This window comes from Dama dama, chromosome 9 (genome assembly GCF_033118175.1).
Source record: "Dama dama isolate Ldn47 chromosome 9, ASM3311817v1, whole genome shotgun sequence".
Taxonomy (NCBI): Eukaryota; Metazoa; Chordata; class Mammalia; order Artiodactyla; family Cervidae; genus Dama; species Dama dama.
The window spans coordinates 7,115,722-7,138,955 of NC_083689.1; the positions used below are offsets into that span (position 1 = coordinate 7,115,722).

The following is a 23,234-nucleotide window of genomic DNA, read 5'->3' on the forward strand; positions in this document are numbered from 1 at the left end:
TCCAGTATTCTGGCCTAGAGAATTCCATGGACTCTGTAATCCACGGGGTCGCAAAGAGTCGGACACGACTGAGCGACTTTCACTCTCACTCACCACAAACGTATTGGCTAAGGCGCCTCTTTGAGCTTTCCAATGCTTTCCCTTATTCCAGCACTTCGGCAGCGTCCTTCAATTTAGTGTCTGAGTCTGGAATTTCTTGTATTTTATGCACATTTGTGCCTTAATGTTTTCACCAGTATCTTTGGATATTATCCCGATTTCCTGACGCACTGGTAACACAGGAATGCTGCTGCTTTGGGGAGGGAGGGGGTTGGGTGAGGAGGGTTTTGGACAAAACCACCATGGTGAGGCTGGGTGTCCACTGCGTATGTCAAGGGTGAGGCTGTCTGCCCCCAGTCACCTTTCCTTAACCTCCACTCCGCCCATCTCCCAGAAGCCTTCTTAAACCCCTCAGCCCCCAACTTTCCTTCCCGAAAAACCCATCACTCCCATCCCTTCTGCTGGGCTCCTGGCCTCCTCCGGACACCTCTCCCCCCAGCAGCCCCCAACACCTTGCTCTACAGCCCTCCTTGCCCAACCCCCAGCTCTCCCTTCCCAGGTCCAGACTACGTCTCCTGAAAATACCAAAAATGTAAAATTTATCAATAAAATATAGACAATTATTGCCATAAAATCTCAAGTCTTGTTTTCTGTATTTCCTCAATACTGCTGGGAGCTGCTGGATTCAGTTTCAACACACCTTGCTGCTAAGTCACTTCGGTCGTGTCCGACTCTGTGCGACCCCATAGAGGGCAGCCCACCAGACTCCACCGTCCCTGGGATTCTCCAGACAAGAACACTGGAGTGGGTTGCCATTACCTTCTCCATCAACACACCTTACGACCTTGAAATTAACATAGTTAGATAAGAGGTAGGAGAAAAACACTGTGTATATATGGGGGAGGGGGTGGCGTTCTCCTGGAAGAACAATCAGAACCGTCCTTGAACCGCAGCTTCGCACGGGTTGTGGGGAGGGGGACTGGGTGCTTTCCATCCCACTGACCCCAGCCTTGCCTCTGACGCCTTCTACACCCCCATGGTCCACCCGGATGTGACTGTCTCAGCTCAGAAGTCAGTGGGCGAGCATGTCCTGCCTCTGTGTGTCTGCATGGGCGCTGTCCGTCCGTTGCTGCTTCAGATCCCATTTCCCGGTCCTCTCTCACTTCTGCAGCTGTGATTTCTGTCCTTCACTCACACCTGGCTCTGGGATTAGACTGCAGCCCTACTCTTCAAATTTGCTGAAATAAAATGGGCACAGAAGTCGCTTGGCCAACACGGGCGTTTGGAAAAGACTTCAGGAAGCGACCCCAGTCATCTTGCAAACAATGCGGGCCAGCAGCTCGGCCTATCTCACGTCCTAGGTGGGCGGGCAGTTCGATGGGCCCCGGATGCCAGCGCTGCAGTGGGAAAGGCACGGGAGACTGGGATCCCCAACTCCGTGCTGCGCGGTGCATCCCGTGGTGGTAGCAGGATGGTTTTTGTCCGCAGGGTGTCCGCTGGAAGCTGAGCAGCAGGACAAAGGCTGTCTAAGCCGTCTTTTACTTCTTCGCAATCCCGCAAGCATTGCATGAAGTTTACCAGTTCTGTGCAAAGCTCCACAGCACATCCTGGGATTTCCACCACCTCCTTTCCTGCAGCACGCAACTGTAAAGAATTAAAACTTTTCTTTAGATAACATTTGTGCTGTCTTTTCTTTACCTGCAGGGTGCTATCTCTGCAGAATCTGCCTCCCTCCCCGCAGGCTCTGTGTTAACAGCAAGTAACTAGCTATCTGGAGAGAAGCAACATTCATTGAGGGAGGGGGAGAAAACAAAAACAAAAAATTTGTGTTTGTCACTGCATTGTTTGAGTTGTATGAAATGCTTGTTTGTGACAATTTTAAAATGATTTGGCTTTTTGAGTGAGGAGACAGCTTACTGCACATTCACCTAGGAGGAAAGGATAGTTTCATTCATGCATCACAAAAATCCGGGAGGATAAAACTGTGCTCATTGCAAGCATGCAACCCTTTATTCAATGTATTTATGCAATCTAGGCACTGTACTCTAGAAATTATAAGTGGGAGGTGTTTATTTGGGAGGAGGTGCTTCTTTGAGGGGAGAGGTTAAAAATTATCCAAACCCCCTTTTAAACTACTTTTACAGGCTATTCCCAAGCATTGTCTGTCCCTGGTGGTTAAGCTGGAGACCCTGTTTCTTTGCTTTTCTTTATTTTTCTGTTCTTTCTTTGCCTTTCTCTCCCCTCTCACTGTCTCTTTCCTTCCTTCAGTCACTTTTTCACTCTTTTTCAAACAATTCATGAGCGTTTGTTTTCGTTTCTTTGGCTGTGCTGGGTCTGTTGCTGCATGTGCTTTTCTTTAGCTGCCACGGACGGGGGAGCCACCCCTCAGTTGCAATGGGTGGGCTTCCCATTGAGCCGGCTTCCCCTGTTGCAGAGCACAGGCTCTAAGGCATAGGGACTTCAGTAGTGTGGTGCGTGCGCTTAACAGTTGAGGCTTGTGAGTTCAACAGCTGTGGTTCCCTGGCTCTAGAGCACAGGCTCAATACTGTGGCACACAGGCTTTGTTGCTCCTCAGCATGTGGGATCCTTCCAGATCAGGGGTCAAACCATGTCTCCTGCATTGGCAAGCAGGCTCTTTACCACTGAGTCACCAGGGAAACCCTCTTTCTTTCTTTCCTTCCTTCCTTATTTCTGGAAAGCCTCACGCCTGCACTATAGGGTTCCATCTGTCAATACAAAATATTGCTCTTGATACTGAGGACTGTCCCTTGTCCATCTGGGCTGCTATGACAGAATACCACAAACTGGGGAGCTTAAACAACAGAGTATAGCACTCATACTTCTGGAAGCTGGGAATAGAGATCAGGGTGCCAGTGTGGGTGGGTTCTGGTGAGGACCTCTTCTAGATTGCAGATGGCTGCCCTCTTTCTGGGTACTGACCTAGAACAGAGAAAGAAGAAAAGATGATTTTTTTCTGCCAGATGCCTGGGATAAATTCTTTCGCTACTGAGTGTTCTGGACATATTCCCGAATATGCCGCACTTGTCATACTGACTATTTGGGACTGAAATCAGCTGAGAAACAGCAAACACTGTGAGAAACTTTCTCTGAACTCCCCCAACTGCCTAAACACAGTTCCTTCAAAATGAACTTAACTGTCATCAATTCCCTCCTGAGAGTTTCATCAGCAGAGGAAGACTGATTCATCAGAGAGAGGAGACTAGAAGTCAATGCCACACCCAGACAGACTGTCACAAACTATCATACCTCCTGTCTAGTCTCCTAAGGGCCTGTTGTCTTTCCTAATATCATTTACTCTCCTCTATGAGAACTACTTCTCCCCTTCTCCTACTAAGGTGGTATATAAGCTCTCAAATCTCATTCCTTTTGGGGTTATTCACTTTTTCCCCCTGCAATAATAATTCACTTTTTCCATGCACATAGTATTTAAAAATGAATAAATTTGCATCACTTTTCTCCTGTTATTCTGCCTGTTATGAGTTTATTCATAAACATACCCACTGAACCCAAGAGGGTGGAAGGAAAGTTTTTTCTCTGTAACATTACAAATGTATTAACAATTTCAATAACTACCACCAGTGAGTCTTAACTGAGACAGAAAGACCTGCTCAGAACAGTGAGTTTTAAGAATAAAAGATAGCTTTCATTCTGAGAAATCTATACCAACTAGATCTACAGGCAAAACAAAAAAGATTTTTGTTTGAGTGTACTGCCGGTGCAAGATCAAGCTTCAGTCCTTTTCCAAGGGTGAGACCAATCATTTATATACATTGGTCATTAAGTCTCTGGTATAAAAAAAAATAATGGTAAAACAGTTTGAATAAGTGATCTAGAAGCAAGCATTTGTCTATTTTATAAATGTGTCTTGTATTCAAAAACTATTTTTAAAAAGTTGAATGGGATTGGGAATGTGAATTTGAGTGAAATTTCATCTGCAGTTCTTTCAGCTTTCTACTGCAGTAGAAATTTTAAGATAGCTTATTGGTGTTTTTCCCTGGAAATATAAACACAGGGCAATGCATTTTAATATTTTTCCTACATATATGTATTATTTCCTCTTCAATATGATACATATGTATATATAATACATACATATATTTTATATATATATCTCATGTGTATTATTTCCTCTTCAAAATGAAATTCCACATCCAAAGCCAAAACAACCTAGGTGTGGTTAGCACAAGGCTTGGTACTGCTGACCTAATTTCCAGGGCTAGTTGTCTCATCAGCTGTTTCACTTGAGAAGTGTTTTTTTTCCTGCGTTTTGCCGTCCCAACTGCAAAATGGAGTTGATAATACTGCATATGTGGAAAGGATGTTATGAGCACTAAGTTGAACTAAGTATTCATTAAGTGGATTCCCTGGTGGCTCAGACAGTAAAGAATCTGCCTGCAATGTGGGAGACACAGGAGATGCAGGTTCCATCCCTGGGTTGGAAGACCGCCTGGAGAAGGGAATGGCCACCCACCCCAGTACTCTTGCCTGGAGAAATCCATGGACAGAGGAGCCTGGTGGGCTATAGTCCATGGGGTTGCAAAGAGTTAGACAGGACCGAGCAACACTTTCATTTTCACTACCACTTGATAACAATGAGCTCTCTAGAAATGTTTAAGTAAACTATAGATTTTTAAAATAAACAGACAAAATAGTTAATACTGAGCACATCCAAAGCAGCTCAGCTCACAGATTTGCAGGTAGGGAACACTGCCTCAGCTCACAGACTTATTCATTCAACAAACACTGGTTGAATCTCCACTATGTGCCAAGCTCCATGTTCCACCTTGGAGATTTAGAAGTGAAGGACACATCTCTTGCCCTGGAGTTTACAGCTTAGTCCATGTTCTAGCAGACAAGAGAAAGGCTTATGCTCCATATTTACGTGATGTAGTTCCCCTGGCACAGAGGAAGCTCAGCTCTCTGGCTGTGGCTGGATCTCTTCTGAGAAGGACAGGATGAAATGGAACCAACAGCACTTGAGCACTAAATATATAACCACATCCTGCCATCTGCCTGACACACATTCACTCACAGCAATCCCATTAAGTAGGCATCCATAGCCTCACTTCACTTGAGGAAGTAGAGGGGCAGAGATGGTAAATTATTAGTCCCAGACAGGGAGCGAAGCACAGGCTATCTTCAAGAATGGCCCCCTGGCATCTCTCCTCCACTTTCTTAATACCCAAACTTTCTAAGACAAATATTATCCCATTTGGGTTTCTTCGAACTCTTATCTTGAAAGCACCTTGCTAACTGCTCTGAACTCAGTGAGTCACTCTGTCTTTTGCGGGTGCTGTTAAGCTTCCTCATCTGTTTGGATAATGCACCGAAGGGCTAAAGTTGCCCGGTAAATGACCTCCACACCAGCGCTGGGAAACTGATGTGCGTAGGAATCTGCTTAAAATGCAGATTGAGGCTCAATACACTTCAGGTGGGGCCCAAGCATGTGCATTTCTAACGGTGTTCTCCAGGCATTATGTGACACAACTGAGAAATGTGAATTCATAAGCCCTTCTATCTTGGGAGTCAATATAATAGGGGAGCTTAATCTTCTGTATATAAGAATTAATTAAAAAAAAAGAATTAATTTAATAGGAGTCAACTTAGGGACTGATGACTTCAATTAAAAATAAGACAGGCCCCAATGGAGTCTCTTATGCTAAGCCCCAAACCAAGACTTGATTTAATTACAGTTTCGGCTTTCCTAAAAATAGAATCTTAAACCAGTCAATCAGGAATTGCCTGATCAACACCAGTTAGGTAATCTGCCTAATTAGAGCCCTGCTATCTCCTGAAGAGATAGAGTACCCTTAGAGTAACCAAGCTGCTTTTTGGCCTAGCATATCTTCCTTGTTCCTGCTTCCTTCTGGCTGTAAAAGTCTTTCATTTTGTACAGCTCTAACGGCTAGATTGGATGCTACCCAATTTGAGTCATTTCTGCTCAAATAAACTCTTTAAATTTTTAATGTATTTCAATTTACCCTTTAATGGTTCCATAACCTCCATTCTGATGGGTAATTACAGAACAATAAAAGTATCTAACCCTTAGGGTTATTAGGAGGCTACATGAGTTCATACATATACACTTAGCATATAGCTGTCACTTCAAATGGGTTTGTTTAGTTAGTATTAATAATAACAACAATATAAAGGACTAATGTTTACTTTGAAATCCATTCATTTCCTCCCTCCAGTTAAAAATCTGCTCTGTTGCATCCTATGTAAGTACCGTAGTTTGTTTTCAGTACTGTTTTCTGTACTTCTGAAAGAACCGTTCGCATTTACTCTTGAATTCTGAAAGGAATTATGTCTTCGGCCTTCGGGGGTAAAAAAAAATGATAGGAAACAAATGATTGGAATGGTGGTTGGAAGCTGCTATTCCCCTCTGCTAAATAAGCACAATCTTACCGTGTCAAAAATGTCCCCTTGTGTTTTGTCTCCTATCCAGGAAAATCGGAGACGCGGGATTAAAGCGGGTTTTTATTACCTTCTTCATTTTTTTGTCCGGTACAGACATGGTAACTAAACAAAGACCCAGCTCCAGTTACAACAAAGGGTTTGAACAGAAATCCGCAACCTGACTCGGAAGGCCTGGCTAGCTGCAGCCCATCGGGTCGCACACAGTCAGACACAACTGAACCGAACTGAACTGAACTGAACCTGACTCCACTCATGGCCTTCGGATTGGTTGACCTATTGTCCAATAGGAAAGAAGAGCTGGCATCTACTATTTACATAAATTCTTTGTAACCAGGCCGAGCGGGACCGACCGTCCAATCCGATTCTAGGATATTGGAGCCCTAATTTGAATATGGAGATAATAAATAGTCATCGCCGCCGCCCGCTGCAGGGCTGGCTCCGCCTGATTCCATTCCAGAGGCGCAGCCCAAGAACCGCTCCGAGAACGCTGTCTGGTGAGGCTTAGGATAAGCGAAAAATTAAGCGCAGCCACACGTAGAGCTAATATATCGACGCGTATAAGGTGCTGAAGCAGATGCTTCCCGGCACAGGTATCTCTCCCAAGGCCGTGGATATCTTGAACTCGTTGGTCAAGGGCACCTTTGCCCTCACGCCTCGGCGCACTACAAGTGCTCTTGCTGCTGCTGCTAAGTCTCTTCAGTCGTATCCGACTCTGTGCGACCCCATCCCTGGGGCTCTCCAGGCAAGAACACTGGAATGGGTTGCCATTTCCTTCTTCAGTGCATGAAAGTGAAAAGTGAAAGTGAAGTGGCTCAGTCGTCTCCGACTCTTAGCGACCCCTTGGACTGTAGCCTACCAGGCTCCTCCGTCCATGGGCTTTTCCAGGCAAGAGTACTGGAGTACAAGTGCTCTTACGAACACGTAAGGTGAGGCACAGAATGTGCACATCTGCACTGCTGCCCCATGCGCAGTGTGCCGTGCCAGAAAATACCGCGACTGTCACGGACGCGAGCTCCAAATAGATGGGCTGCAGTGCTTTGAAATTCAAAGGCTGCTTTCATAGCCACCTCAGTGCTCAAAAAAGAGCCTGCCTCCTGGCGTGGTTGTGAAATGCTGTTCAGTCAGGATTATGGAGGAGATGGAGTGCGCTCCTGAAATAAAGTTAAGCCTTTTTAAAAGGGCAATCATGAGACAAGTGCTCGGGTCTGGTGCACTGGGACGACCCAGAGGGATGGGATAGGGAGGTGGGAGGTGGGAGGGGGGTTCAGGATGGGGAACACATGTAAATCCATGGCTGATTCATGTCAATGTATGGCAAAAACCACTACAATATTGTAATTAGCCTCCAACTAATAAAAATAAATGGAGGAAAAAAAAGGGGGGGGCGCATATTCACCAAAAAGACCTGTGTTAGCCTCAGCTCCAGTCAGAAGCCTGAGAAGGCGCAGCCCTGACGCCTGAGTTCTTGAACCTGGTCCAGGTCCTTCTGTCTGCAAGTGGCAAGTGTTTTTGCAGGTTGAGGGGGGTCACTTCCTACAAGGCTGAGTGCCAACCTCCCTCTCTATTCATACTCCCTCGTGGGTCACGCAGGGGTATGCTGGACATGACACTTGGTGAGACTCTTGAGTGTTGAAGCACTGACCAGGCTCTGACTTTTGGGGGAGTCCTTCCGGGCTTTGCCATGGCAAAGCTCATGAGCTTCTTTCCCCAAGCATTTAAGCAGCATTGAGTTTCAGCAGCTACTTATAAGTACTAACGCTGTCCCTTTTAAAATATCAAAAGTGCGGGAGCACAGGTAATGGTCTAGACCCTCAAGACAGCTAAAATCCCTTGAAATAGGCTGGTTTTTTTATCCGAAAAACGTATATACCTTTTTGACATTTGCTTCATAAACGGTTTGAGTTGGGTGTTTGGTTCCCGCCCCCCCCCCCCATTCCCGGTGTTAACATATGTATAAGTTAAACAACTGGAAGTTGTACCTTTTGACTGCCTTCATCCAATTCCCCATTCCCTCCCCACCCCTGCCTCTGGTAACCACAAATCTGATACGAGTTTGCTTGTGTTTGAAGTGTAAAATACCTACAACACCTACAACACTATGTTAATTCCTGATACATAGTGATTCCGTATTTCTAAAGATTTGAAAATTATCACCGTGATAATCTAGTTGTCATCCATCAGCATACAAAAATATTATATAATTATTGCGTGTGCTTGCATGTGCTTAGTGGCTTAGTCGAGTCTCTTTGCAACCCCATGGACTGTAGCCTGCCGCGTTCCTTTGTCCATGAGGATTCTCCAGGCAAGTACCCTGGAGTTGGTTGCCATGCCTTCCTCCAAGGGATCAGGGATAGAACCCAGGTCTCCCACATTGCAGGCAGATTCTTTACCGTTTGAGCCACCAGGGAAGCCCATATAATTGTTGACTATAATTTTCATATCTGTGACTCATTCTATCTGTGATTCATCTTTTCAGATCCTCTGCCCATTTTTTACAACAATTGGGTTGTTCTATATTGTTTGGGGGTTTTATGTTGGGTCATATGAATTTTGTATACTTTGGCTATTAATTCCTTGCAGATATATCATTTATAAACATCTCCTAGTCAGTAGGCAGTCCTTACTAGTCAGTAGGCAGTCCTTACATTTTGTTGTTGAGAGTTTCCTTCACTATTCAAAAGTTTTTTAGTTTGAGACTCATTTATTTTTCCTTTTGTCGGCCTTGCCTCAGGAGACATATCCTTTGGGAGAAGAACCCCGCATTGACAGGCTATTCTTTACCACTGAGCCACCATACTCTTTTCATAGTTAATGCGATTAGGGAGAGCTGTGATGTCCTTTCAAGCCCCCCCCTCCCACCCCCAATTCACATGGCTCCCTAGTTACAGCCTCATTCCCTATTATTTTGACAATGTTAAACTAGTTTTTATTCCAGGAAGCCATCAGTGATATTGGCCTGTAATTTTCTATTGTTGTGGTATCTTTGTCTAGTTTTAGTGTCAGAGTGATGCTGGTCTCAGAATAAGTTCAGAAGCATGTCTTACTCTGCAAATTTTTGGAATCATTTGAGATGAATAGGTGTTAACTCTTCTCTAAATGTTTGGTAGAATTCACCTGTGAACCTATTCAGTCGAGAATTATTAGCCAGTTTCAATCCTGGTGTTATACTTTCTATTTCTACCTGGCTCAGTCTTGGAAGATTGTACATTTCTAGAAATTTGTTTCTTCTAGGTTTTTAATTTTATTGGTGTATAATTACTCATAGTAATGTCATGACAGTTTATAATTCTGTGATGTCTGTTGTAACTTCTTTATGCTCCTTTGAAGAGGCTTTTCAATAAAACAATATAGTACTTTTTAAAAAACTTCACTAAATTGTATGTAAAAGAAGTGTTGCCGTATGTAAAAGAAGTGTTGCCTGTATGACACAAATTTAATAACGAAAAGGCATGCAAAGCCTTACAGGCCCATGCTGTTCTCGATCTTGTTTGGCAGCTTCAAGTACACAGGGCACAATTCGAAACACTGGCTGCTGTTCAGAATCTTCCTGGGGTTGGTGCAGAGCCTGAACAGCCCCACTTCTAATCCATTCCAACATTAGCTTCTCATCCAAATCAAACAGCTTGTCCACAACTTCCCCAACCTTTACCAGCAAGTCAACATTTGTTGAACTTGACATCATGAAGCAAATGCTAGCATAAATAGCTGGATTTTCTCAGATTCTTTCAACCCAGACACTGGCCACTTTTGTCTGAGAAAGGCAAGTAAGTAACAACCTGCTTGTTACCAGCAGAGTAGGAGAGTCTGAATACTTGGCCAAGATTTTTATCACTGCTGATGGACACACATATCTCCTGAAAACAGGCCATATTTCTCTTAATCGAGGACATTTGGAATTGGCCAATACTCCCACAAATGTATGTCAGGAGCATTAAATTCTTGGAGAAACAAAGCCACATTCTCATCCATTGACATACCCCATACTCTGCAAATTTCATTCTCCATTTCTTCATCAAGCACCATCTGCTGCTCCTCATCATCAGAGCTGGATTTGGCATTTTCAGGGCTAACCATGTGGATGAGCCCGCTGAGGATGCCGAAAAGCCAGTGCTTGCTGGAGACCACGCTGCCTATGCAATCCCCCAGGGCCGCCACCACCTCCTCCGCTAGTAGTTTTTAGTATGAATCAGGTATCTACTGAGAAAATGAAAGGTGTTGTCTTTTGATGAGAGATCACGGTTTAAATTTTGTATTACAACTAGGAAGGCAAAGAAGTAAAAGTGCTAGAACAAAATTTCCATTTCGAAGTTATTTATTTTTCTGAACACTGTTTCAGACTATAAAAAACAGGTTCGAACACTAGATATGTTCATATGAGTATTTTCAAATACAGATAGAACATACAGATAAGTACAGATGATAGAACATACAGATAAGTACAGATAAGTTCAAATACTCATCTATAAAAGAGAACAAAGGAAAAGAAATAATGCCTACACACTGCTTTCACTCTAACAATACTATGTGCCCATGAGTGCACAAGTTAACTCAGAAAAGAAAGGAAGGTGTGGGAGGCAGACACCACTATCCAGATCTTTAAATGACACAGTTTTCACTAAAGTTTTATTTTCGGTTTTATATATACCTGTCAATACCTGTCAAAACTTATTTAAACAATTGTGTGTTGTCCAGAAGATTTTTAAACTTATTTCTGCTCACCAACAAGTTTTTAAATCTCAATTTCCATCTTTGTGTATAAAGGAGATAGATAAAACACTAAATAGACATATCTTACATTAGGATAAAATGCTGAATCTGAAGTTGAATGAAAATGAGTTCGAGGTGAAAAAAGAATTACCTAAACTAGCTTTGTGCTAACGAATAATTTTAATAGTGTATTCTATAAACTGACTGTGGTACTGAATAGCTATTTCAATAGAAACCTTTAAAAAAACTGATGTGAGACCATTTTGTTTTGTAAAACGTCCTGTCTTGAGATTTGCATTCTTGCAACTACTGACCAAGCATGAAGTATTTTGGACGCCAACTTAAAAATGTGTGGAGTTTTAGAAATTCTTTTACAGTGGACCCATGTAGAAAAAAGAATGAGGCGGGCATTTTTCCAGCCGCTGTGGTTGAGGACACGGTGGCCGTGGGCACGTTTTCTCTCCAGCCCAGCCCTACCAACCGAATCAAGCATGCAACCTTCTTCCTTTGGACATGATTTGCAAAAGCCTGGTTGTTAGCCTTTAAGTGAACGTCAGTTCCTTGCCCGAGATGACACGACCTTTCAACATATCTAATTCTCAAAACAGGTCAAGAAAGTGATTATTTGAAATCCCCTTCTTACAAATAAGAAAAAACAGGCAAAAAAGGTAGGTGATATCTTCCTGAGTGAACTCTTCACGCTAAAGCACTTTCTCTGAACTAAGATGACATTTTCCAAATGAATGCCATGAACTCAAAGGGAAAATTCTGCGTCACCAGTGCGTCACTGAGAATAATAGGGCTGAAGTGGAAGTTTACATTTGCTGAGAAAAAGGTTAATTTTCTCTTAAATTGCCCTCCTCTCCCCAGTCCCGCCCTAGGTACCTGCAGCCGGGGTGGGCTTACTACATCCAGTTCTCGAGCAGAGAGAGCTGTGTTCCACCATGCTTCCATTTTCCTTTCGGTTTCAAACATTCCGCCTTTGAAGAATCCAGACATGCAAACATCCTCCCGTAAATGTTCACTGCCTTAGGATAAAGATATCTGGTCTGGGCAGAGATGCATCGCCAGGCGCCAGCGCCAAAGCTGTACAACACCCTCATTAATAAACACGGAGGTATTCGAATGGCATACAGTTCCTCTGGGGAAGCGGGAGATTGGGCGGGGGGGGGGGGGGGGGGGGGGTGGTGATGAAGACCCGCGCCACCCACCCACAGGCGAACATCCTGCGCACACAAAATTGTACCATGCCCGCAAGCGTCGGAAATGGTACTCTCCAGACCCTAGAGACACTTGAACTCAAGGCTCCGATTCTGTTTAGTGAAGCGTCGCTAGCTTTGAGTGGAAGCAGTGGTGGACACGCAGCCTTTTCATTGTTTCCCGCACTGTTCTTTTTCCTCGCCAGCCCATCCCCGACCACTGGTGAAATACTGATACTTTCGCATTCTGCTCACATACACGCGCGCGCACACGTCTATGGGGCAGGGAGGTGGGAGAGGAATCCGGGCGCGCTCTTAGTAACCTAGGAGCCACCACGAAGTAGACAAGGGATGCTTTTACATAACAAACCCTTCACGTGTTCGACACCCTTTCTCGATCTTGTAAGTGGCTCTGAAAAGAGCCTTTGGGTTTCCGGGCACCGAGATGCACCTCATTTAGAGCTGGTATATTTGGTGACGGCTTTGGTACCTTCCGAAACAGCGTGTTTGGCCAACTCGCCGGGCAACAGCAGGCGCACAGCCGTCTGCACCTCCCGGGACGTGATGGTAGAACGCTTGTTGTAGTGCGCCAAACGGGAGGCCTCGCTAGCGATGCGCTCGAAGATGTCGTTCACGAACGAGTTCATGATGCCCATTGCCTTGGAAGAGATCCCGGTGTCCGGGTGCACTTGCTTCAACACCTTATACACGTAGATGGAATAACTCTCTTTGCGGCTGCGCTTACGCTTTTTGCCATCCTTCTTCTGCGCTTTAGTAACAGCTTTCTTGGAGCCCTTCTTGGGTGCGGGAGCTGATTTGGACGGATCAGGCATGACGACGGATCTTTCCAAATAAAAAAGAAACCTCTCCTCCAGAGCAACTTAACTTATACGTCCTGTATTCAAATGAAGGATCTAGAGTTTCTGATTTCTGATAGGATCAAGCAATGCGCAACGTCATCACTGGAACAGGCAGATGCAAATTAGGGGGAAATGGTGACTTCCTTTTCTGGTTGGTCACCATCACTACCCAATCGGGCGGCGTCGGCTGCACTACCTCAAGATCATATATAAAGACTCTCTGATTACAGTGGGTTTTTTTGGTGTTCTGTTTTTTGGCTTTGTGTAGTTGTCGTGCGTTAGTGGGAGATGTCCGGCCGAGGAAAACAGGGCGGTAAGGCGCGCGCGAAAGCGAAGTCGCGCTCCTCGCGCGCGGGCTTGCAGTTTCCTGTGGGTCGAGTGCATCGGCTGCTCCGCAAAGGTAACTATTCTGAACGTGTGGGTGCTGGCGCGCCTGTTTATCTGGCAGCAGTGTTGGAGTACCTGACGGCTGAGATCCTAGAGCTGGCGGGCAACGCGGCGCGGGACAACAAGAAAACGCGTATTATCCCACGCCATCTTCAGTTGGCCATCCGTAACGACGAAGAGCTCAACAAGCTGCTGGGCCGCGTGACCATCGCGCAGGGCGGTGTCCTGCCCAACATCCAGGCCGTGCTACTGCCCAAGAAAACGGAGAGCCACCACAAGGCCAAGGGCAAGTGAGGCGACGGAGGCGGGCCGGAAACGGCCGTGCTCCCCAGCGGCCCCCTGACACCAAAGGCTCTTTTCAGAGCCACCCACAGTGTCTAGAAAAGAGCCGTACTGGCCAAGGCTGTCTTTCGGAGCGTGTTTTTGCGCGAATCTGAGCAAGGCTGGGCTTGAGGGAAATCGAACCAGAAACATGATTTGGGTGCGCATAGGGGCACAGTGGGCTGTGTGTTCGTTTGCTGCAGGTAATGTCTGATATTTTCTCTTGAATCTCACCCCCAAGATCATGGAGTTTTAATCCCACTCATTCTTAAGAATTTATTACCGGTGACAAGCTACTTTTGACTCCGGAAAGTCATTACTGTGACATTCAGACGCCAAGTACGGACTGTTTTCTTATCCCATGAGAAATCCATAGATTGAACTAGTATTGAAAGTATTTAATCGTAAAAGAAAATCTATCGTTTGAGGTTCTGATAGATAAGCGTGATTTCCATCTTAAAAGGTATGAATGCGTGAGTTAGATTTTTAGAAAACATGAGATCAGAATGGTCTATTGTATTGCGAATTCTAAGGTCTTGGAAAGGGTATGTCTTGTTAGATGCGTTTTCAGCTTTTGAAATGTATTTGAAATGTATCAGTTTACATTTTGAAAATAGGTGCACATTTTTAAAGGAAAACTCATTGTAGATAGAATAATTATTTAAAGGAGTTTAAATTACTATATTTGGGTTGGTTTAAACAGTAAGAGCCTCTTAAACTAATAGAGTCAAAATAATCAGTACATTGAACTTGATAAAATTGTTTTTGTGAATTCAGTACATCTAAAATGAACAGTGTTAGGACCAGATTAAGTAATATATATGTGGATATTTCAAAAGATTGTTCATGAATTCCACATGCTGTTACAAATAAAGGGTGGAGTGTCCCAGATATGCTTCTGCAAAGTCTACTGAGAAGTGAAGATTTTAATAGCACTTACTTCATGGGATTGAGAGAGTAAATGAGTAAACCCACAGTAATCGCCATGTTAAAAAATCTCTAGCACAGTATGAGTTTAGTAAATGTTACTCTTGCTGTCATCCTTACTGGTTCCATTAATTTTTTTTCATTATGATAAATACAGGCTACTGAAACAATTTAGGAATGTTATAAATATTTATCTTACAAAAGTTCCCTAGACACTATCTGGAACTAACCACATGTTTGCTAGTCTTTAGAAAATATCCTAGCAACATGAAACTGCACCAAAAATTGGAACTATCAGTGTGGATAGAAACAAGGCACCCAACTCCTCTGCAATGTAGGTAGATAGTAGCATCCACATTGCCTAATGGGACCCATTTCAATGAAACAAACTGCAAGGATTATGCACGAGATAGAGTCTTCTCGAGATCTGTACATTGTGTTCTCGGTGACAGCCTTCAATTCTACTTTAAACTTTTATTTTTGTGTTGATGTTCATGTAGGTCTTTTTATGTCTTCACTCCCTTCGGTGGTGTTTAAGAACGAACGATTTCTCAGGAACAGGGAGAGCTCGGGTCTTCAAGTGTCATCACTGCGCTCCAGATTTTCAGTTCCTCAAGTGGAGTGTTAACAGGGAAGCATGAGGTGGGAGATGCTCCAAGAGGCAACCCTTTTATCACTTCTAAGGCTGAGTTTATACAGCCACATGCTCTGATTAATTTTCAGCTAATTAAATACAAAGGTGCAGTTTCTCAGTCATCCTAGCCACACATGGCTAATGGCTACCACACTGGACAGAACAGATACAGAAGGTCTCCATCATTACAGAAAGTTCTTTTGGGCAGCTTTGGTCTGATCATCTGTCAGGGTTATCAGGTTTAGAAACATGATGCAATATGCAGAGCTGCCTGCCTTGGGTAGAGAAAGCTCATCAGACTCACGCTTAAAGAAGAAAACAGCGTATGGCCCAGCCATTCCATCCTCCAGATACATACAAGGACTCAGCTACCCAGACACCCCTCTCACATTCACAGCAGCATCCCAAAGATAGAAACAGCCCAAATGTCCATAACACATGAATGCGTAGACAAAATGTGGTCTGTCCATATAGTGGAATACTATTCAGTCATAAAAAGGAATGACATGTCCATGGATGAACTTCAAAAATGTTGTACTAAGTTAAAAAAGCTGGACACTAAAAGTCACATATTGTGTGATCCCATTTATATGATAGCATACAGAACAGACAAATTCATAAGGACAGTAGATTAATTGTTGCTAGTTAGTTGTTGGGTATTACAGGAATATGGAGTATTGTTCATTCACTTTTGGGGTAATGAAAATATTTCAGAGATGGAAAGAGGTGATTGTGAATGCCTGTATGTCACTGAATCACTCTCTAGAATGGTTTGTGTTTATGTGAATTTCACCTTGATTTAAAAAGATATGTGACCTTAATAAAAGGGTATGCACTAAAAAGAGTGTGTCTCCATCACTTTTATCCAATAGGTGGAGTGTGGGCTGGCCTGCCTGCACAGTAGCATCCCTCCGAGACCACGTGGGGAGAGGGGTATGGAGTCTTTTGGGTAGCCACAGCATTTTCCTTCTGCGCGCCTCAGAGTTTGAAGCCTTCTTCCCAGCCAACTGACACATACCATGCATTCCCTTCACCAGAATTATCTTGGTTATTCTCCCCATATACCTATGGGTGGGCACTTTATTAAGAAAGATGAAATGGGAGGGATATCCTAGAAGAAGAATGCAGTTTGGGTGGCCTCAGAAGCATCCATGCTCACTGCAGATAAAGTGTTCCTATTGTCTGGAACTCTCGGCTTAGCCTGGCCCAAGTCTAATAGGCCATCTCACCTGTCCAGGTGTGGCCTGTACCCACCTCTGCTGCACATCTAGTCTTTCCTCCTTGTAATATCAGTTTCCGTACATTCACCAGCAAATTCAAGAATCATCCAAGTGAAAAAGCAAATGGATTCCTCCCCTCTCCCCAAAGTTTCTGAGCTCCTCTAGACTAGGGAGAGCAGAGGAACTTGGAATTAGCACTTGAAGTACTGGGTGACCCAGTTCCTAGTGCCATCAGATCTGGGCTGAGCTGAGCTGTTCTCCTCTATGATCCTGTTAATGGCTGCCCCATGCCTGGTCATCAGAATCTGCCTAATGCTCCCCCTCCAGAGTTTCCCTACCTCCAGCTAGGGTCTTACTTCTATGCATTGCTCACAAAGTCTCATGAAGCTTTGATTTTCTCCAGTGCATGCCCAGCAAAAGCTTAAAATTGCATCCCTTTCTCTGCCTGCTTCCCTCCCTCCCAGTTCCTGGTCAGCTGGGTTCTACTGCCTCCTGTAGAGGTCTCCAGGGACACCAGGTCTTGGTGCTTCTCTCCTCTCTCAACTTTGGTCCCAACAGCCCCTCCTGTCAGTGCTGCCCATGGGTCTCCAGGACCCCTCTGCTTCCTGCTGCCCTGTCCTCAGCTCACTCCCAGCCACATGCAGCCTTCTGGGTCACATCCTTCCAGGTCACTCCTGCAGGATATCAGATCTGCCCCCAAATGTCCTAGAGAGCATGTGGGTCAGCAGTTTGAGCCAAATTCCATCACGTCCACTAGCTTTGTCAGTGATGTTTCCTTAGGCCCATTTGACTTTGCACTCCATGATGTCTGGCTAAAGGTGAGGGATTCACATCATCGTGGTTATCTGGGTCATGAAGATCTTTTTTGTATAGTTCTTTGTACCCTGGGTTTCCCTGGTGGCTCAGATGGCAAAGTGTCTGCCTGCAATGCAGGAGACCCAGGTTTGATCCCTGGGTCGAGAATATCCCCTGGAGAAGGAAATAGCAACCCACTCAAGTAAGTATTCTTGCCTGGAAAATTCCGTGGATGGAGAAGCATGATGGGCTACAGTCCATGGGGTTGCAAAGAGGTGGACCCAACTGAATGACTTCACTTTCACTTTTTGTGTATTCTTGCCACCTTTTCTTAGAATCTTCTGCTTCTTTGAGGTCCATACCATTTCTCTCCTTTATTGTGCCCATCTTTGCATGAGTGTTCCCTTGGTATCTCTCCTTTTCTTGAAGAGATTTGCTAGTCTTTCAGTCTTTCCCGGCAAAAAAAAGAAAACAAACCCAACAGTCCAAATTGATTTAAATAAGCATAGAACCAGACTCAGATAGGACACAAGTGTTAGAATTATCTTTCAGACCAGAATTTTAAAACTGTGACTAAGATGTTAAGGGCTCTAATGGATAAAGTAGAGGGCAAATGCTAAGAAAGTATCAAAAGGGAATGTGAGAAATTGAAAACACTTAACACATGAAGACTGCCTTTGATGGGCTCATTAGCCAACTTTCTACAGTCTAGAAAAGAATCCATGAGCTTGAAGAAATGTCAATAGAAATCTCCCAACTGAAATCCAAAATGAAAAAGGAATAATAACAATGAATAGAAAATAGAATATTCTAGGACTGGGATAATTACAAAAGCTGTAGAATGCCTGTAATTAGAATAGCAGAAAGAGAAGAGAGAGTAGAAGAAATACTTGAATAATGGTTGAGAATTTTCCAAAATGATGGAGACTAAACCACAGATCCAGGGGTTTCAGAGACCACGGGTAAAAAAGAAATCTACGCTGAGGCACATTACATTCTATTACAGAAAATCAAAGGTGAAAACACCTTGAAAGAACCGGGGTGGGGCGGGGCATGGGGCAACACGAACTACAGACAAAGTTAAGACTTCTCATCAGAAATCATGAAAGTGTGGCATGACATATATACAAATTATTATATTTTTAAAAAATCACTAACCTAGAAATTAGTATCCAGCAAAATAATTCATCAAAAGTGAAGGAGAAAATCAAAGACCCGAAATAGACAAAGCAGTCTTGAAAAAGAAGAATGGAGCTGGAGGAGTCAACCTTCCTGAGTTCAGATTATACTACAAAGCTACAGTCATTAAGACAATATGGTATTGCTGCAAAACTAAAAATGTAGAGCAATGGAACAAGATAAGATGCCCATATGGGCATCTTATCTTTGACAAAGGAGGCAAGAATATACAATGGAGAAAAGACAGCCTCTTCAATAAGTGGTGCTGGGAAAACTGGACAACTACATGTAAAACAATGAAAATAGAACACTTTCTAACACCACACACAAAAATAAACTCAAAATGGATTAAAGATTCAAATGTAAGGCCAGAAACCATAAAGCTCTCAGAGGAAAACATTGACAGTATACTCTTTGATATATATCACAAGATTCTCTGACCCAGCTCAAAAAAATTATCTATTCTTAGTAACTGCTAACTGTTCAAATAATAATGGCAACAATAGATTGGATGATAATGACAGCAATGTTAGAGATGGAAGGGAGGAAATAGTAATATTCTGTTATTCCTAAGTTACCTGCACTAACCCATGAAATGAAATAGTGTCATTTGAAAGTGGACTGAGATTGGCTATAAACCTGTATTTCTAGGAAAATCACTATAAAATTGGTATGCTAAATAGAGGATAGGGTATGGAATCATATCACGGTACAGCCATGACAGAGATTTCTAAATATCTTTAATGTTCATAACTACTCTGAAATGACAGTAGTTGTAAGTCTTCCCCAATTAGAAGCTGTTTAATCATTGATAAAGATACACATTTATAATGATGTGACAAATTTATATTTTGATAGTTGCATTTTGCTAACTTCAATATAATTCTTTGTATTTTTTAAAAAATTTTACACATTTAAAAACATTCTGAGGCATTCCACTTTATGCATTGAAAATATTTTTAAATAGTCTGAGCTTTACCAAACTACCATCATCCATCCATCCGTCATCATTCCCTTTAACCCTGGGAATATGCAGAGATTCTGACACTACCTGTTCCAAATGAGTGATGGCTTTGAGGAGATTAACCAGTGTTTCCCAGTCAGATGAGTCTGTCCCTAGTCAGACCCACATCATGCATACCAGGGCTTGCTTAGGATGGTCCCTCTGGTCCTTCTGCCTCTCTCCTAGCCAACCACACCTGACTTGAAGAGGGTGGTAGGACTCTGTGCAACAATCACTGTCAAATGAAAAAAATTCCAGATATAGTAAGCAGAGATCTTCATTTGAAAAGATTATTGCAAGGGAGGGGAAAGGGCTATTGCAATAGCAAAGGAAAATTCTTTCTTCTTAGCTTAGTTCTTAGCTGGGGCTCTGTTAACAGAAGATGAATTAATAAGAGAAAAGCATGAAAGTTCCACCATGACTCAGGAGCCCTCATAAGGAAATGAATACCCACAGACAAAACCGAAATGCTTTTGTGTTAGATGGAACAAAGGCAATTATGGGAAAATGACTAAATTATACCTGGGAGGCTACAAGACGACAGGAATTATCTTAATAAGGTCAGTTTGTGCAGAATCTTATTTGGTCTTATTTCATCCTCGATGACAAGACTGTTTCTTCTTGCATAGGGCAGGCATCTTTCACGAGGGACTTTTAACTCCCGTTTTCAGTAAGAAAGGTGACATCAGAATGCTCTCTCATCAGCTGTTTTTCAAGTGTCTAGTTTAAAACAATCTTTCCGCTCAACTAGCATAGTATTTGGGGATGGCACATTCTGGCGCCTTTCAGCTGTGTCCTTAAAGTCTATAAGCATCTCACAGGTTTAGGTAGTGAAGGATCTTTTATACTGAGAAGTGAGCAAGACTAGGAAGAATCCGGTATGAGGAAGTGGAATGCCAGGGCAGTCGATGGGATGGTAGGTCAGGGAAGGCTTCACCCTGAGCCCAGCCAGTTCCCAGGTTAGGGCTCAGAGGTAGGATACCGAACCAAAGCTGAGCAGATAAGCATCTTGTTCAGAACTGTCAGGCTGGTTTATTTCTCTCAGCAGGTTCTCACCATAAGAGATTTGAAATAGTAAGTTAACTACAGCTCAAGCACTTAGGATTATCTCAGCTTTCCTCTGGCATAGCAAGAGTTTGAAATAGCAGGCTAGTTATGGCCCAGTAAGAGCTCAGGCAAACAAAACTTTATTAAAAATATAACAGATAATACACTGTCAAGACAGGAGAGAGGACCACACCCTGCTTGGTTTTTCCTTTATATACGTGCTGATTCCTCCTTTTGTTTTCAGCTTTATGCAAAATAGGGCTTCTACCTGCCACCAATCAGGGAAAGGAATGCAAATAGCATGTGCCCAAAGCCAATCAGGGAAGAGAGTATATCTTTGGGGGGGCAGTGCCATAGGTCCTCCCTTAGGTCCTCTACTTCCTGTTCGTTCTGCTTCGCCCACTCCCCACCCCTCCCCCACCCCCGCCCCCACCTCCTCACCCCCATCTTGAGTGTCATCAGTGTCATTTGGCGAAGATGGTTCACTGCAGGGCACAATGATTGAGGGAATTCCTTTAACCATCAAGAAAATTCAAATTGTCACTACCTAAAGGCCAAATGCAGAGTGTAAGCTTCTAGAACTTTCTTCTCTCAGCCCATAGGGGAGGAAGAGAATGCTGAGGAAAAACAAGGGAGCTGTCCACGGAGATGCAACACACACAATGACGCCCACCTGAACCCAGACCTGATGCCCACCCCGATTCAACTCAGACCCACTTGCTCTTCGAGCAACCCTGCGAGCTCCAAGACGCCAGCCTGTGAGGCCAAGCCCTCGCATTCCGAAAATAAGGGGCAGGCGCCCATGTTGTATGCCTCCATGGGCCAATCAGAGCTTAGCCTGCCCTCACGCCACCCAGCAATTGGCCAATGGGAAGGCTACACCCTCTATAAAAGAGGGCAGGCTTCGCGCTATCGCACGTCGGCGGGGGACGGAGAAGGCTGTGACAACTCCTTTCATCTAGGTGGTGGAAGCGGCAGCGGCATGGCCCGAACGAAGCAAACTGCTCGCAAGTCCACTGGCGGCAAAGCGCCTCGTAAGCAGTTAGCTATCAAAGTTGCTCGCAAGAGTGCACCAGTTACCGGTGGCATGAGGAAGCCACATCGCTATCGGCCTGGAACCGTAGCACTGCGGGAGATCCGCCGCTACCAGAAGTCTACCGAACTTCTGATTCGGAAGCTGCCGTTTCAGCGCCTGGTGCGGGAAATTGCGCAGGATTTCAAAACCGATCTGCGCTTCCAGAGTTCCGCTGTGATGGCACTGCAGGAGGCTTGTGAGTCGTATCTCGTCAGTCTCTTCGAAGACACCAATCTGTGTGCCATCCATGCTAAGCGTGTCACCATCATGCCTAAGGATATCCAGCTGGCACGGCGAATTCGTGGAGAGCGTGCCTAGATTCTTTAGTGCACGTGGTTGGTAATTTTGACCCCCAAAGGCTCTTTTCAGAGCCACTACCTCTTCAAAAAGAGTGCTGTACACAAACGAGTTAGCTCCTTTTGAGTTAGAGGGCTGACTGATTCTTACGGGGGGGGGGGGGGGGTGTGTGTGTTAGTCACTCAGTCGTGTCCTGCTCTGCGATGCTAAGCTTCCCTATCGTTGGAATTCTCCAGGCAAGGGTACTGGAACGGGTTGTTAGTCCCTTCTCCAGGGAATCTTGGTGACACTGGGATTGAACCCAGGTCTCCTGCAGTGCAGGCCTCTTGACCATCTGAGCCATCAGGGAAGCCTCAGTAAAATCATGGGTAGTACCAAGTATTAATCTTTCAAGAAGAGAGCTTTGCTATGGCAGTTAGCCAATATACCTGATGTGGAGAACTAATACTTGAACAAAGATCTTGGTAACTGCGAAAGATTGACAGCAGGAGAAGGGGACAACAGAGAATGAGATGGGGGGATGGCATCACAGAGTGAATGAATATGAGTTTGAGCGAGCTCTGGGAGTTGATGGGACAGGGAAGCCTGGCGTTCTGCAGATCATGGGGTTGCAAAGAGTCACACATGACTCTGGAACAGCTGGTAACTTGGCAGCATGTGATAAGAGTTTTCCATCCCCATTGAGTGAACTTGTTGAAACACAGGGTGGTTAACCATACTTTCAGTAGTGGAGTTCTGTGGAGATGATGGGAGCATGGATTTTAGGGGAAAAAGAATTTTCCATTGGTGGTGATTCGAAGTTTCTCCACTGAAGTTTTATTAAGTTGATTAAAAGCCTGGTAGATTTTCTCGTCGTGCAAAGGGGATAAAATCCATTCCCTACTATACTTGTTTGGGCTACATTTTTGGTGGTTGAAATGATGAAGCCTGTGTGTAGCTAAGAGAAATAACCAAAGTTGGTTTTTTTTACTTACTAGATTTCTGGCTTAATTATAAAAAATTAAAGGCTATAAATAAGAGATGTGTACTTGGGTCCCAAATGCAGGATCTTCTGCTCCCATGGAGTTATGGTGCACCACCTTCCAGGCATGTGTATGAGTTCT

General features: G+C 44.1%; 3 protein-coding genes and 1 long non-coding RNA gene across 4 annotated transcripts; 2 read left to right on the forward strand and 2 right to left on the reverse strand.

The window, feature by feature from the left end:
* Positions 1–847: 847 nt before the first annotated feature.
* Positions 848–7,612, reverse strand: LOC133061173 (uncharacterized). Its single transcript, XR_009693963.1, has 3 exons — positions 6,469–7,612; positions 2,880–2,979; positions 848–1,683 (listed from the first exon to the last, which is right to left on the reverse strand). It is a non-coding gene; the product is annotated as an uncharacterized LOC133061173 (long non-coding RNA).
* Positions 7,613–10,783: 3,171 nt separating this feature from the next.
* On the reverse strand, positions 10,784–13,242 carry LOC133061669 (histone H2B type 3-B). The gene has a single exon (XM_061149674.1). The coding sequence runs from the start codon at positions 13,217–13,219 to the stop codon at positions 12,839–12,841; it is 381 nt and encodes a 126-aa protein (XP_061005657.1). The 5' UTR covers positions 13,220–13,242; the 3' UTR covers positions 10,784–12,838.
* A 192-nt stretch (positions 13,243–13,434) lies between these two features.
* LOC133061670 (histone H2A type 3) lies at positions 13,435–16,346 on the forward strand. The gene is made up of 2 exons (XM_061149676.1): positions 13,435–14,157; positions 15,382–16,346. Exon 1 carries the CDS (start codon positions 13,535–13,537, stop codon positions 13,925–13,927), a length of 393 nt encoding a protein of 130 aa, XP_061005659.1. The 5' UTR covers positions 13,435–13,534; the 3' UTR covers positions 13,928–14,157; positions 15,382–16,346.
* A 5,395-nt stretch (positions 16,347–21,741) lies between these two features.
* On the forward strand, positions 21,742–22,152 carry H3-4 (H3.4 histone, cluster member). The gene has a single exon (XM_061149159.1). It carries the CDS (start codon positions 21,742–21,744, stop codon positions 22,150–22,152), a length of 411 nt encoding a protein of 136 aa, XP_061005142.1.
* The last annotated feature ends 1,082 nt before the right edge of the window (positions 22,153–23,234 follow it).